Below are 17,162 nucleotides of genomic sequence, written 5' to 3'. Positions count from 1 at the left end.
TGGCCCTGATTGTACGAGAAATCATATTTGTAGCTTATGGAGACTCTAGAGGTCGCAATTTTTATCCGATTTCGATGAAACTTAAAAGGTATGTTAATATCCCAAATAACTTGGTTCACTTCAATATTTTTTTAGCTGGTTCACTGCCCATCTCATGCAAAATGTGGGTGTGTCTTGCATGGTAACTGTTTGTTAAAAATTTTGATATTTATTGTTATGTGAAAGTGAAAGATAATTTTATTGATAGCTTTGTGTTATATTACACAATTTGTAAAATATTTAGGACTTTATCATATTGTGAAATAAGTCGTTACAGTTTTATCGTGTCATCAATGAGAGTAAAACTTTTACACGGTCATGACTTCCTATGATCTTTAGTTTTCCAACAGAATACAATATTGATTTTCGTTATATAAATAATGAGTAAGATCTTCTTCAACTTCTGTTATTAAATGATAAATCTTCTCCAACCTCTGATCAATAATACCTCCGTCTTCCTTTAAATGGATGATGCATATAGGATCTTCTTCACTTTCTGTTAAATAAATGATGAATAATGTCTCTGTGAACTTCTGTTGAATGAATGATAAATAATATCTTCTCCGTCTTCAACTTCCAATAATTAAATGACGAATTTGATTTTCTTCAACTTTTGTTAAATAAATGATGAATAGGATCTTTTTCATCTTCCATTTTATAAATGATTTAATTAATAAGATCTTCTGTTAATTATTTAATGAAATAAAGGAACTTTCATTTTTACAGACTTAAATGCATGTATGTGCAGTAGTTAATGAGTTTCTCTGGAAGATAATGTTTAATTCTTTTAATTTCAGGCAGCAGATCCTAATTTTGCTTCACAAAAAAAAGTTTATGAAGACATTGGCATTGAGATGTTAGATCATTCATTTGAAGGATATAATGTTTGTATATTTGCGTATGGCCAGACAGGTAGTGGTAAGAGTTATACAATGATGGGTAAAAATGAAGCAGGTCAAGAGGGTATTATTCCACAGGTGAGATATGTATATTAGAACTTAGCATTTTCAAAGCCGCATTTGTCATTTTTGCGAGAATTTTGCTGAAGGGCATATCCCAGATTTAATTTAGAACAGTTGTTAAGTTTAGAATAAATAGGTTAATGAAGACAAAAAATAGTTTAATGAAGACAAATGATCAGTTTCATGTGGAAGACATCAGAGAGTTTTCCTCTAGCTCCATTTCAAAATCTGGAGCAGATTCGTAATAAAGGATTATATTTTGTTGATCTACAATTTGTCATTTGGTTATAATGACCCCATGTCTTAAGTCAATGACACTTGTCAATAAATTGTTGCATTGTGTGCATATCATTAGGATTATGTGACTTATAATTTATCAGGAGGTTTATTTTCAAGTTATCAGTATTGACCTCATTAAATTCACAACGTGCCCTCTTTTTTAATAACATCTTTGTTTTATGAACAGAATAAATAATATCATGTGTTTTAAAAAGTATTGTGTATACATTATTTATTGAAATATATATTTCAGCTTTGTCAAGATTTATTTGAAAGAATAGAAAAAGCTAAAGTTGATGATGTAAAATTTTCAGTAGAGGTAGGTAGCATATAAATAATTAGTAAAAGTTGGTAAAAATTAATTGGCTTTGATTCCAAAAAGGCAATAGTGTATAAAGTTCTTAAATAAGAAGTGTGGTATGAGATGTTTTAGTCCGAACAACATTAGAAGTTCGCTCTAGCTCTTAGTTGAATCAGAAATTTAATTATGTTGAATTTCATTGATTACTCATATTCCTTGTAATATACATTTTTGCAGCATAATGATGATTTTTTATGAATACATGTATTTATCTTGTGTTACAGGTTAGCTATATGGAGATCTACTGTGAACGAGTTCGTGATTTGCTTAATCCAGGAAACAAAAACAGTCTACGAGTTCGTGAACATCCACTATTAGGACCTTATGTAGAAGATTTATCTAAATTAGCCGTTCAACATTTTGATGATATAAATAAACTTATAGATGAAGGCAACAAAGCTAGGTGAGTCTACACAAGTTAAAAAAAAAACATACTGATGGACAACAATTTGAATTTTATCCTGAATATGTTGGGGTTAAATTTCTCAAAATATCAGTATTAATTCCAAAAACAACTTGAAAGAAAATAACAATATAAATGAACTTTGAGGTCAACAGCTCTTACCTTTTTCAGACATTAAAACAAATATTAAATTATTCATGAAAGTAATAAGTTTTAGGTTTCAAAAATGAATTATTTTTGTTCTCATTTGGGTATATGAGATTTTGTGTGCCTTGCAATGAAATATTGTTGTTTTTTTTTTTTGTCTAGAACTGTTGCCTCTACCAATATGAATGAAACCAGTAGTCGATCTCATGCTGTATTTACTATTATATTTTCTCAAAGACGTCATGATTCTCAAACTAATATGGTTGGTGAAAAGGTAAATTGAGTGTATTTTGTTTATTTCATTAGAATTTATAAATGCTTAAAGATAGATATTAATTAGGTCATCTGAATACTTTAACATGCATTATGTAAGAGCTAAATATGACTATTGCAGGTCTTTCTTGAGACCTTATATGTTATCTAAATTTTTAATTAGACATTTATAAACAAAACAAGACAATAATCAACTCTCGATGTCATCGGATACTCAAGATTTTAACTAGATTAGAACGGTTCGCCTTTTAAAAATTTAATTTAAAAATGGGAAAGCGAGAAGTCTTGAATATACCAGTGCCCTGGTTACCACAATGCACACATCCTGTCAAAACTACAAACAGTGATAATTTAGTTCAGAATAGTGTAATTTGAATGAAATTTTCAAAATTTCATTTTGCATTATCTATTTTTGAGCTATTGTAGCAAGAATGGTTAGCTCTTTATCTAAATCTTACATACATGTTTAAATGTATCTTTAACTAAATGTATATTTCTTATGACCTACAAATATATCTGAATATTGCTATATTTTCACTTTATTGTAAATTGCATCATTTTATAAGTTGATGTTATTTTTCACCAATATTCACAAAGACAGTGTAATTGCTAGTAAGAAGTATTAGGGATATTCTTTAGATATATGTATGTGTTTTTATTTATAGGTTAGTAAGATAAGTCTTGTTGATTTGGCTGGTAGTGAAAGGGCTGATTCAACAGGAGCACAAGGCAAAAGACTTAAAGAAGGTGCAAATATCAATAAATCTTTAACAACTTTAGGCAAAGTTATATCAGGTTTAGCTGAAATGGTGAGTTTTTCAAAATTTTTGTGTAATCCATTTATTTGGCGGAATGAAATGAACTTCTTTTATAGGTGTCAAATAAATTCAGGAAAATATATTTTGATTTTAGGAAGCCTTTAATCTTCCTCAGAAGCATGTTTTTTTTTTAATAAGCAATATTTTACTCAGCATATCTGAATGGGATTGGGGAACAGGATTGTTTATTGTCTATTAAGAAACAAAGTATGATTTTTTGTTTAAATTTCATGTATAATGCTTATATTTACATATATATATGTAATATATAATAACATGTAAGTAAAAAATTAATATGATATTAGACTTCATTCCTCATTTCCCCATTTAATGTTAATGATAATGATGCCTATCCCATTCAAAATTCTGGAGAAACTGATATCTCATGTATTTACATGCTGGTAATCAAAGAACCTGAACTAACAACAGTTTATGGCGTTGCAGCAAATAGCAACACTGCCGTTGCTCAATTCCGACTTGGTTAATAACCTCTGTGGCATTCAATTTTTCTTTTATTTTCATTGTAATTTGAGTTTATATTTTTTAGATTAACTTTTTTTATACTTATTTAATTATTTTAGTCAAACAAGAAAAAGAAAAAGGCAGATTTTATACCATACAGAGATTCAGTTTTAACTTGGTTGTTACGAGAAAACTTGGGTAAGCTTTTGTATCATTATTCAGATAAGTACATGAACATAGAGTTTGTAATTAGACCATGCATGTTGAAGAGTATAAACAAGTCCTCGTATAACTGATGACATCCTAAAAATATGGCAAAATGCATTTGATTTTGTCCAGCCATTTTCTTAAATTAAATGATGATAAAACCAAACGTGCAGAACCATTTTGAGAATTGGCAATTCCACATTTAGTCCATATTCAAACACATAATCTTGGAGTTAGCTTGGAATTTTATATTAATAATGTCTGCATGACTGCATATTGTCAGATCAGAAACAAATAAATAAATATATAATGATCAATTGTCTGTAAAGTCTTTTGTTTTATACAGACTGAATTATTGTTATTGCCTTCTGTATTCTGTCCAACAAAGTATCTTGTAGAAAGCACAGTAACAAAACTGATTTCTCACACACAAATTCATCTGTACCAGAATACAATACAAATTACTTGTATGTATTCAAGGTTATACGTAGTTAAACTCCTGCAGACATATTTGGATAACCCCACTTTCTTAAGAACCTAAGGAATCCTTTAAAAGTAACTTAGTTTAACATTGTGAGAAGAGGCCTCGGCCTCGAAATAGTAAAAATCGAACTAAAAAAAATGTGAATGTGAAGGCAAAATAAATGTGTTTGTAGTAGATCAATTTCCATTGAAATGATTGTTGTTATGTTCTTTGTAGGTGGTAATTCAAAGACAGCTATGATAGCTGCTTTAAGTCCAGCTGATTTGAACTATGATGAAACATTGACCACATTGAGGTAAGTAGATGTATCTGAATGCATAAATACATAAACCTCTGTTATACCTTAATATTCATTTGAATAAAAATCGTTATATAGCCAACTTGTAAAACATTCACTTGTATATTCTTATGGCAATGGTAGAACTTAATTGTAAAGTGTAGAATTCATCAGTGTTAAAACCGTATTTATTTATTTTGTTTTAGATATGCTGATCGAGCTAAACAGATCATGTGTAAGGCTGTTGTCAATGAAGATCCTAATGCTCGACTGATCCGTGAATTGAAAGAAGAAGTTCATAGATTAAAAGACCTTTTAGCTAGTGAAGGCATTGAAATCAAAGAAGGCAAGTATATCAAAGAAGGCAAGTACAAAAAAGGCCCAACTTGCCATAATAGATATTATTAGATATCAACTGTAGAGTCTTAATGTCTTACTCAATTATAATACACTTGCACAAAGTCTTATTAAACAAAAATTATTCAAATGAATCAATTCTAGTTAACCCTTAACTGGTCGACATCATTTTGACGTCATGACGTCAAGTGGTCAGGCTAAAGTGAAATATTTTGTATGCCTATTTCAATCGACTACTGCCGGATAATTATAAGTGATAGACCCTTGACACCAATAAAAAATTTGAAGGGGATCAGTTGATCTATAATTTGCAAATCATTCTAAATCATTTTCATCAGAAATATCGTCGGAATCATTCATAAGCATTTCAAACACTTTGAGAGTCTTTAACCATCCGACATCGTTAAATTACGTTTTTGGGCAAAAAATGTTGAACAAAGACATGTTTTTCTCAATGCCCTTGACAAGACAAGTTCCTGTTTGACATGCATGCCTGGCCATATCAATTAGATACGAAACTAAATACTCAAATGCAGCTTATAAAAAAGGTTCTTGCTGTGATCGACTTTAGTCGACCGCCACCACTTAGCTGTATAATGTTGTGGTGATTATAGTCGACAATGACCGGTTAAGGGTTAAGCTGTATTTACATTTTTTTATCGAATTAATTTACTCATCAGGGTTGCCCCAGCCAGTAAATGTCAGATCTCGTAAGGATTCTCTTAGTTTTGAAACTGGAGAAGATGCTATTGAAAGATTACAACTCTCTGAGAAATTGATAGCTGAACTCAATGAATCATGGGAAGAAAAGTTGCGGAAAACAGAAAATATCCGCAAGGAAAGGTAAAGTAGACATTCTGTATATTTATGATAATTTATAACGTAACAAATGTATGAAATAATTCAACAAGAAGCAAACAATATGATGGTTACGGTGTGGAATTAAAAGATGATGTGATATAGATTGTCTTATTCAGCAATGATTATAAGAATATTTTCGAACTGTTAGAGCAGTGTTTTGAGACTTTGTTTGATTACTTTGGTACATATTTATTATTTTTATTAAATGTTAATAGAGAAGCGGTATTAGCAGAAATGGGAGTTGCTCTGAAACAAGATGGTGGAACAATTGGAGTATTTTCCCCTAAAAAGGTAGCCAAAAGTCTTTTAGTTCTTTTAATAATGAATTTAGAGTTGTTGGTAGATATAAATTGGATATTGAAAAAGACCCCAAATTGAAAGAATTAGGATGCAACAATTCACATAGCTTGAAGATGCTTGTTCTGGCTTCAAGTACCATATTGCTATGATGATAAAAAACCAACACTAAATTTTGTCAAAACTTCAAAATATTCATTTTGCATTATCTATTTTTGAATTATAATAGCAAGAATGGCCAACTCTTTATCTAATTCTTACATTATGCATCTAAGTAGCTATATTTATTGTTTCATCAACCCCTTGAGATTAAGTAATGTAAACTTGTCATATCTAATCTGTTCTTAATTTTATTCACAGTCTCCACATTTGGTGAATTTAAATGAAGATCCATTGATGTCTGAATGTTTGCTATATTATATAAAAGATGGCACAACTAGGTATGTCATCGTGTTTTTTCGTCCGATGCCAAATGTAGTTACGTGAGTGGTGTTCAAATAGGCTCTATTTGTACCTGTATTGTTTCTGGAAAATATGTCATTTCTAGATCTCTTTATGAAACTTTGTATTCACATAACCTATTATATTTGTAAGTTGGAATTAATAATATTTATGTCTCCATGGAAACAAATTTGAATTAGTTTTTGGTATACAAAGGCCTGAAATGTTGATGACTGAATCTTCTTTTTTTGATTACTTCTTATAGTTCTAAACAAATGTGTACTTCTTCCGTCCTTGCTTTTTGACATTTTTTTTTAAAATCTTTATTGTGTATATTCAAATTTATACTGAATATTATTCTTTATTCATTAAACATACATTATGCAAGAGCTAAATCTGATTATTGCAAGTCTTTATTTAGGCTTCAGATGTCATAGAAATTATAAATTAGATCTTTATTTACACAACAAGCACAAAATCAACTCTGTAGACCCACGGATGGCTTGGATTCAGCTTGGATTTAAACAGGATTTCGTTGACTGATTTAATTTTAAATGGCGTCGTGAGGGGAGATTAACCGTTACTTTGACGTCATACTCCCGGATTGAGGCTAAATGATAGTGTACAAAGCGAGGCTGCTGTTGAGCGATGCCTTAACAAATGACATCTCCTGGAGACCGTGTGATGACTAATACAGACGGACAGGTCTTCTGTCTTAATAATATCAATAAAAATATTTTTATTTCCCCAATAGGCACGACGCCACTGGTGTATACCTATAGATTTATCATAATTGTATTATAATATTATGTCCTATATTCAATTATTATTATTATTATTATTGTTCGATTTATATAGCGCTTCATTACACGTGAAGTGTTTCTAAGCGCATATCACAAACATATACTTCAAACACACAGAAACAATCAAAATCAGGAGAACATAATTAAACACAGCTGCCTGTTAGGCGCTATTATTCAAAGGTTTATATCCAACAAATCAACCGGCTAATCTCAATATTGAACTCAGTCGAGGTATTACCTGATGAACACCTACACCAAGTAGAGTTCAAAAATAAAAACAAAGTTTAAAAGAATCAACTTCATTAACAAAAATTAAACAATCAAAAACTAAACAGATAAATCAAATTCAAACGAAACAAATAAAACAAAGAAAATGAAAAGAGCAGTTCGTTACCATTCTACATTAACAAAATAAAGGAAATCAACTTGTGAAAATTTTTTCAAAAAATAAGAGCAAAGTAACACTAATGTTAATAATTATCAAAAGGAACCAAGATCTTAATGATAAAAACATATATTTAAAGTTTCATCCAAATTGGATAAAAACTGTGGTCTCTAGAGGGTCCACAACCTTGATATACCATATCTATCTATTTCTTAATTAATTACAGGTATGTAAATTATTGTACCGGTAACCTAAATTTTATGAATATTGTACAGAAATTGTAGACAATATTATGTGAACATCCCCGAAATATATATAAGTGTACGGTTAAATCTTGTAATATTGACGGTTATGTTTTTATTAATCTTAAAGATTTTCAAAAAGAAACCATGGATATAGATCATTAAACATACATTATGCAAGAGCTAAATCTGTCTATTGGAGGTCTTTCTTTAGGTCTGAAATGTTATCTAAATTATTAATTAAACATTAATTAACCAATTGATTTAATGCATGCCCAAAATACAAGTAAGAATGAAAATTTACCCTCTCACTCATTTTGTCCAATTGTTATAAAAATCCAAAAAGGTAAAACACAAATTCGGATATGATGACAGCAGACAAAAGACAGCAGAGATTATGTAGGTGGAGTTAACGCCTGTCAATCAAACGATCAGCCATACTAAGAATCGGTAAAGATGGAATTCAATCCCATTTCTAGTCAAAAATTACATTGGTGATAACTATGTTCAGAATAAAGTAATTTGACTGAAATTTTCAATATATTCTTCTTTCATCATCTTTTTTTGAACTGTTATAGTAAGAATGGCTAACTCCTTATAATAATCTCCCATAATGTATCTTTAAATAGAATTGGACTGGGAGGTACTGCACAGCCAAAAGATATCCAGCTTAGTGGTGCCAATATCCAAGAGAATCATTGTACATTTGAAAATAAAGACGGTAAGATTCTTTATTATCTTGAAATTCAATTTTAGTTTTTCATTTTGTCTTCATTTACAAAGAAAACCTGTATTTTGGTTTATTCTTGTGAAAGTCTCACATTTAGATTTCAGAAGTGAAATTGATAACATTCTCAGTTATTATTACTTTCAGGCATTGTGATGTTAGTTCCAGAAGAGGGAGCGTTATGCTATGTAAATGGCCGGCAAATAAATGAACCTACAGAAATAAAGACTGGTGCTAGAGTTATATTAGGAAAACATCATGTTTTCAGGTTTAATCACCCACAGCAAGGTAAACTAATTTAATATACAAATCTTCTTAATGATACTTGAAAATTAAATGTTTCTAAAATCATGCACATTTACACTTTAAACTTTTTAAATGTTATACCTTTCACACTTCTTTAATATTTATAAACTTAATTATTTACAAAATTTTGATATCTTGTTTTTGACAGCTCGAGCCAGCAGAGCTTTGATGATGGAATCTACAGATAATTTAATGAGTAAGTTAATACTAATTATCACAGACTTTACAAAAATAACTTGTATAACTAATATTTGAATATTCACAATGGCCAAACCTTTATATAATTCTTATCTTAAGACCTATTAATATTAAAGTAATTGTTGAATTCTGTTTCTGTGTGCTGTGGATTTATGATTGGTCTATCTTGTTGCAGCCATTTGTCATGGATGAGATTTCTGAGTAACAATAAGGGATGATTTTATTATATTTATTTTTATACGAAAGAATACTGATATCCAGAGTCAAAATAATGAAATAGATAATCAAATTTTCAAATTACATTAACCCCAACTTTTGAAAATAATGATTTATCTATCATTATCCCTGACTTAAGAAAATTTCTAAGTTCATCAACCATTCTTACTGATGTTCTAGACTTTGCCAGGTGTGATTGATAGGGTGGATGACATTCATGCAGCTTGAAGAAGGGCACATCTTAAACACAATTGCATTTTTTCCTAGAAGTCCCCATGAAGTATTTGTCATTTAATCAGAGGTGGTCATATATTAAACACCCCATAACGTGTGTGTGTGTCATTTAATCAGAGCTGGTCACATATTAAGCACCCCATAACATTTGTGTCATTTAATTAGAGCTGGTCACATATTAAACACCCCATAATAACGTGTGTCCCATCTAACCAGAGTTGGTCAGAGTTTGATTAATACGTATTCCAAGCATTAGTAAATATATACATTCCATTGCCCTTATTGTGCCATTTCTTCTCATCAGGTGAACCGGTTGATTGGACATTTGCTCAGCTAGAGTTATTAGAAAAACAAGGAATAGATTTACGTAAGGAAATGAATCAAAGGTAAGTTTAAGTGAACATTAATTAGTCAAACGCTCATAGTTTTGAAAATTATAAGAAATATATAAGCACAAGAATGTCAGAGTTCTTTTGGAAATACTTACTGTATTTACCATTTGTACTTTTTCACAAAAGTTTATTTCTTATCAAAGGTTGTTGAATTTAGAAGAACAGTATAGGAAGGAGAAAATTGAAGCTGATCAGTTATTTGAACAACAAAGAAAGGTAGGTTTATTGGAATATAGAATATAACTAATTTTTAAAACATTGAAATAGTTCCTAAATATGGTCAAACATTTTCCATTCACAAAGTAAGCTTGTAGATTTCTTAGCAATTAAAAAAAAAATTCTTGTTGCATATCTACGTGTATATTAATTGTTTGCCAACCAACATCAAAATCATTATGTATATCCTGTACAAAAATCCAAACTCCACTTCTGTTCAGTAGCTATATGTATAAATATGTTTGTTATATGTGTATTTTGTATAGGACTATGAGAATAGAATACAGTCTCTACAAGAACAGGTTGAAAGACATTCCATGATGTCAAGTTTTGCTACAATCAATGATATAGATCTAGAAGAAGAAATAGAAGGTATGTATATTTATATAGTTAATTTCTACATTATTTATTTGGTACAACCAACAACTAATCTTACACTGTTTCAGCTTTGTAGTCTTATCAACATTAATTGTGTTTTAGCATTATTTCCTTTTGACAACATACAACCCCATATTAAAGTAACATTGGATTATCCTGTAAAAAATTATGAAATTGTAAGACGAGATGTAGATTCAAAATGACACATCTGTAAGTGTTTTTAGCAATTGTATTAACACTGGTATTTATAAAATAGATTTTCTCATTTATGTAAAAAGTGAAATAAAATTGATCTGCCTATTTGTAGAAGAATGTACATGGACAGAAAAACAGAGGGATTTGGTATCTTGGGCATTCCGTAAATGGAAATATCATCAATTTACGTCACTTAGAGTAAGTTTGTTTTAGTATGTCCATAAGCAACACTTGTTGATTAATGCATATTCTACATACTTAGTACTTAAGATAAATGAAATTTGTGTGTTTCAGTAACATAAAATTCATTTCACGGCACAAAAAGTACAGAAGTTTTGATACCAGTACTAGTGTTTTGATATGTCAATGTTTGTTTGTTACATATTCTTTGTTTATAATTACAGGATGATTTATGGGGAAATGCCATATTCTTGAAGGAAGCAAATGCTATAAGTGTTGAATTAAACAAAAAGGTAATAAGCTAATGCTTGATACATTCTATGAATTTGATATTGTTGTCTGTGTCCTAAGACAAATTTTTACAGTTGTCTTTTTTTTACCATTATTTTTATTCCCATTTTAAAAAAAAAAAAAAATCTCTCCCTTACCCTTTTAAGAAAATTGACCTAAAACGTATGCTTCTATCTTGTGTGTAAAATTTCATAAATTGATCTGCTACACCATTACCTTCCAGAACAAAAGTGTAATTTGTGACAAATTTATGTTCATTTTGATGGTATGTTTTACAGGTTCAGTTCCAGTTTGTTTTACTAACCAGTACTTTATACTCACCACTGCCACCAGAATTATTACCATTAGAAGACCGTGAAGAAGAACGACCATTCCCTAGAACTATAGTAGCTGTAGAAGTACAAGACTCTAAGAATGGAGCTACTCATTACTGGAGTTTAGAGAAACTAAGGTATTTCAAACATTTTTATCTTGTCATGTTTTTCATTATTGCCTGGCGTAAAGCAGTTCTAAATCTCATATAGAACATGCATAACACATACATGTGTGTAACAAATGAAATGGGGTTTAACGGCTTACTTTTTGACAAATGTAGATGGTATGTGTAACAGGAGCCAAATTATATACTTACACTATAATTCAGAATGAACATTTGTAGAATCACTAAAACAAAGAATACTATTTATAACAGTGCCTAAGAGAATTCAATACACACTTTGTACAGAAATGATAATAAGCATATACTACATCCCTTTCCATTTAGGCTATAGGTAGCCGCTGTACTGAAGCGATCAACAATATCTTAACTTACTATTATTATATTCATTTATTGATGTTAGAAGAATCCAGACAGATAAGGAACAATATACAGATTCATATATATATCACCAATTTCAAAAATCATGCTAATATATTTTATTTCAGTTTTGTATACATTATTATGCATGTATTCAATACAAGGAGTTCTTATGATACACTTCTGTCATAATTTTCTTTTGTTACAACTACTGTTAATTGTATTTTTCTTTTTTAGTGGGTCTAATGGCAAATTTTTTTTATGTTTTGTTTTTTAAAAAGAGTGATTTTAACTTATCAGTGCACTATTGAAGTTTTTAGAAGCAATTAAAAGTATCATAAGATCTCTTGTAGATATTAGTGTAGAAATAGAAATTTAATATTTCAATCTTTTCACTCTTAAATCTGGTATTTTCTTACAAAAAAATTCCTAAGGGCTATTATTAAAATGTCTTGTGTTTTCCTTGTAAATTATGTTCTGTATTTTAAATTGTCTGCTTAAATATAATAATTAGTTGATCGCTATTATGTATTTTTTTATTTTAATTCATTGAAAAGTTGTTTGTGGTTACGTGGATGAGTTTTGACTGATAAATGAATTTCATTGGTTCATACCATTTGGGTTAAATAAAGGCAGTAGTATTTTCAAAGACTAATGGATCAACTATTGTGACTTGACAGTCTATTTGAATAGATGTTCATTGTAGTCAAATAGGTTGTAACTGTGCACATCAATGTAGTATAAGCTTATTATCATTGACATGAAAACACATTTTTTAGGTAATTTGTTTTTTATTTTCAAAAATTATGATAATTTAACTTAGTAGTAACCTGTTGAAGAAACTCACAAATTTTTGAATTTTTATTTTGTCCACAAAAACAGAGGAGAAAACAAGCTTTATACATATATATCATAGACCTGGGTTCCTATAAATCCATGTAATTCCAATTCATTTTTAGCACATTGATTCTTGACAATTATACTACGATTATAAATAAGTAACAAATTTGAATCAAATGTTGTTCTGTTTGGAATGTGCATCTAGAAGAATTCAATTGATCCAGATCTCATCTATGAACGCCATTGAAATATTAATAATATTAACAGAAACTAACCAATGCACCATGTTACTTTCTAGACATCGTTTGGAACTCATGAGACAGATATACAATGAGGATTCGTCACCGGATACGCCTGAAGCAAAGCAGGACTTCTTTACATGTCTAACTGGTTGCAGTCAGCAAAATGTCTTTAATTTCAAAAACCTAATCCAATCCAGGTCTGTCTATCCTGTATGTTAAATGTGTCTATGATTATTTTCATTGTTTTTTTTTTCATTTGAAGCAACAGTTTCATTTAGATAATACAGCTTTTTAAATCATCTCACTGGGTTTATCAAAATGAATTATTTTGTTGAAAATAAACTGTCACCTCAGCTTGTTAACTTTGCATGTTCTTTTGTAATAAATGGCTGTTATCCTCAAAAGTTTTAACATTCATGTAAGTGATGATATGGTGTTTGTTTGCTTTATATATTTTCACATTTTTTTTTTTATAAATTTAATGAGAATCTCACTTTAAATGTTATTGGGTTTAAAAATAAAAGAAAACATTTTGCAAGAAGAAAATGATTCCCAAAAATTAAAACAAATGATGAAATTAGTCATTGTCACATATAACACACAGACTAGACAATTTGGAAAAAGTGAATATTACATATTGAAAACCCCAGTATGTGTGCATTGACTTCTTTTATGTGTCAAATTAGACACCATGTGCCCGTCTCTATATTTTTAGTAGGAAAGGCATTAAGTTGGAAAATAATGCTTGAACATTTTGTACATGAATTATAATAGTAATTATGATAGTGTTAGCAAGGTTCATTAGAAATAAGTATGTATGTGGTCATAATTTTTGTAGGAATCAGTTAACGATGATATAATGCCTTCTAAACTACAATTCTATTCTATATATATTTTAATATATACATTCATATTTTCGAATTTGTAAACATAATGTTATACATGGCTACAACATAGTGTTTTTCAAAAGTAACAGCATTGTTTCATTCAAAGGTTATAACATAGTGATCTTCAACGGTTACTACATAGTGTCTTTCAAAGGTTACAACATTGTATCATTGTGTGATTCAAAGGCTACAACATAGTGTTCTTGACAGTTACAGCATAATGTAATTGTGTAATTCAAATGTTACAACAGAGTGTTATTAAAAGATTACATCATTGTGTCCTTCAAATGTTACAACATTGTGTCCTTCAAATGTTACAACATAGTGTCCTTAATAGGTTACAACATAGTGTAATTCAAAGATTACAATAAAGTGTTCTTGAAAGGTTACACAACTGTATCATTCAGAGCTTACAGCATAGTATCATTCATTGGTTACAAAAACATACAACATAGTGTCATTCAAAGGTTACAACATAGTGTCATTCAAAGGTTACAGCATAGTTTCATTTACTGGTTATAGCATAGTGTTCTTGAAAGGTTACAACATTGTGTCTGTCAAAGCTTTCAACATAGTGTCATTCAAAGGTTGCAAAACATAGTGTCATTCAAAGGTTGCAAACCATAGTGTAATTCAAAGATTACAACATTGTGTCATTCAAAGGTTACAATGTAGTGCCATTCAAAGGTTACAATATTGTGTCTTTCAAAGGTTACAACATTGTATCTTTCAAAGGTTACAACATTGTATCTTTCAAAGGTTACAACATAGTATCATTCAATGGTTTCAACATTGCATCCTTCTAAGGTTACAACACTGTGCCATTCAAAGGTTACAACACAATATCATTTAAAGGTTACAACATTGTGTCATTCAAAGGTAACAACATTGTGCCCTTCAAAAGTTACATCATACTCCAGCATGACCATCTAATTGTGATATTGTTGGTATCTAGATTTATCACATTATCTGATTCTTTGGTTCTTTATTATTCATGCAGTTGAGAGTTACTTGATGTTGTGTATTTAATATTATTATTATTACAACAAGAAATTCTTGCACTTTTTTTCTCCTTTTGATAACCTTGAGAATGAAATGGGGTTTAACAGGGGGTTTAACATCCAACTTTTGTGCGCCAATTTATATGATGGACTTTTATTGACATTTCTAACACCTTCTCACATTGTAGAGTGAAAAGATTGAAATTTTTTGTATTTGTTTTTACTTATTTTGTGTTTGCTTGTAGATATTTTATTTGTTGTATCGTTGTATTAATGTATAGAAAAAGCCAGTAAATAATAAATAAGTAAGTAAAGAATGAAATATTAATAATTTCAGGAAACGATTAGAACTAATGAGAGAAATGTATCCTAATGATGGAGATTTGTCACCAACTTCACCACCACAGTTAGACAGTATGTCTGGTGGAGATCCATTTTATGATAGATTCCCTTGGTTCAGATTAGTTGGCAGGTAATTCGAAATTAAGATAAATAAATTGTATAGTATTATAAAGTAGTTGACATGATCATCTAGTAATTTATTGTTACTATGTTGCTAAAACGGAAGTTTACCAGTGTCATGAATACCCTATAATATTGTGCTGGAGTTATATCCAGTAAGATTTTATTTTTGACATTTTCTTTTTTAATAAAATGTAAATTGTTCAAGATTTTTTTCTCATAAAACAGTATTAAAATTATCTAATACATAATCAAAGTCAGACCTTAAAATAACATAAATTGAAGATTGTACTTTACATATGCTTCAAGAAACTGTCCCTTGGGTAAATACTGTCTGGGTGGTCTGCCAGTGATTCAGAAGTAATATTATTTTTTAACTTTAACCTCTGTCCTAAACATTTTAATATAAATGTGTGAAATATATTTCAGGGCTTTTGTATATTTGAGTAATCTGTTCTATCCGGTACCATTGATACATAGAGTCAATATTGTCAGTGAAAAGGGTGAAGTAAAGGGTTATCTACGTGTTGCTGTACAGGCCATTACAGGTATGCTTTTAATTAATATGAAAATATAAAGATCATTAATTTCTTTAGCCGCAAGTAGTTAAAATAAAGTATATATTGGGTTTATCTTACATGTTATTTCAATTTATGATGGGGCAAGCACTATTCAATTAGATTGAATAATTGGTTTGAAAGTTTTTGGAGCATTTTTTACAGATGCATTATGTAAGGGCTAAATCTGCCTATTGTAGATCTTCCTTTTGTCCTCAGTTATATAAATCATTAAGTAGACATTTATTCATATGCCAATCAACTCTATAGAACATTGGATGATTTTGGAGCCATGATGGCTAGGCGGGTAAGATGTTAACTCGCTAACCTGGAGGTGCTCGATCCCTGTATTGGGCGAGAAAGTTCATCCAGATTTTCTGGCGTGGTTCCCCCTTGTCAGTGGAGCAGGACAGAAGGCCTGGCAAGAAACAACATAGTTTTTCTGATGGGACGAAAAATAGAGGTCCTGTGTACACGTTGGCGTACACATAAAAGATCCCTTGGCAGTTAGAATTCAACATAATAGTAGGCCGTAGTGCCACTGTCCGGGCAAAATTTATCTCATAGCACACTGTATGGCGTATGCCTGTCTTCATTAGCCCTGTTGGAGCAAAACAGTAGGACATTAAACCTCATTTCATTTATTTTGGATGGTTGTGATTTGCAATGGATTTAAAGATAGTCACCAGTTGATGATTTGATTATAAAATGGATCATCTAAACTTTGTTTATTATCGTAACAACAATAAAAATGACAATCAAGTATACACTTTTCTTCAAACAGCCAATACTTGGCTCAGAATGAAGTTAAGTTGGACTGAAATTTTCAATATATTCCCTTTTCATTATTTATATTTCAGCTATTCTAGCGAGAGCTGTCAGCTCTTTCTTAAAATCTTACATAATGTATCTTTAATTTTAGTTTTATTCTTAGTTTATGAAATAA

At 30.1% G+C, this 17,162-nt stretch overlaps 1 protein-coding gene across 3 annotated transcripts in view; it reads left to right on the top strand.

Moving 5' to 3' along the window:
- LOC126826643 (kinesin-like protein unc-104) overlaps positions 1–17,162 on the top strand; it is a 43,748-nt gene that overhangs the window by 11,667 nt on the left and 14,919 nt on the right. For 2 of the 3 annotated variants that reach the window (XM_050555601.1, XM_050555600.1), the window contains exons 5-27: positions 837–1,016; positions 1,534–1,599; positions 1,866–2,044; positions 2,354–2,465; positions 3,130–3,273; positions 3,864–3,942; positions 4,652–4,730; positions 4,919–5,058; positions 5,750–5,912; positions 6,146–6,221; positions 6,588–6,667; positions 8,728–8,819; positions 8,973–9,113; positions 9,280–9,327; positions 10,084–10,165; positions 10,315–10,387; positions 10,654–10,759; positions 11,073–11,158; positions 11,365–11,433; positions 11,710–11,882; positions 13,366–13,506; positions 15,535–15,669; positions 16,089–16,207. In XM_050555601.1, the coding sequence (XP_050411558.1) occupies positions 837–1,016; positions 1,534–1,599; positions 1,866–2,044; positions 2,354–2,465; positions 3,130–3,273; positions 3,864–3,942; positions 4,652–4,730; positions 4,919–5,058; positions 5,750–5,912; positions 6,146–6,221; positions 6,588–6,667; positions 8,728–8,819; positions 8,973–9,113; positions 9,280–9,327; positions 10,084–10,165; positions 10,315–10,387; positions 10,654–10,759; positions 11,073–11,158; positions 11,365–11,433; positions 11,710–11,882; positions 13,366–13,506; positions 15,535–15,669; positions 16,089–16,207 (2,563 nt within the window). The remainder of the gene's footprint in view (positions 1–836; positions 1,017–1,533; positions 1,600–1,865; positions 2,045–2,353; positions 2,466–3,129; positions 3,274–3,863; positions 3,943–4,651; positions 4,731–4,918; positions 5,059–5,749; positions 5,913–6,145; positions 6,222–6,587; positions 6,668–8,727; positions 8,820–8,972; positions 9,114–9,279; positions 9,328–10,083; positions 10,166–10,314; positions 10,388–10,653; positions 10,760–11,072; positions 11,159–11,364; positions 11,434–11,709; positions 11,883–13,365; positions 13,507–15,534; positions 15,670–16,088; positions 16,208–17,162) is intronic. The other variant, XM_050555602.1, reaches the window with a different exon arrangement.

The sequence above is a fragment of the Patella vulgata genome, chromosome 7, assembly GCF_932274485.2.
Source record: "Patella vulgata chromosome 7, xgPatVulg1.2, whole genome shotgun sequence".
NCBI lineage: Eukaryota > Metazoa > Mollusca > Gastropoda > Patellidae > Patella > Patella vulgata.
The sequence above is the reverse complement of the archived record's forward strand: the minus strand, read 5'-3'. Positions and strand labels throughout refer to the sequence as shown.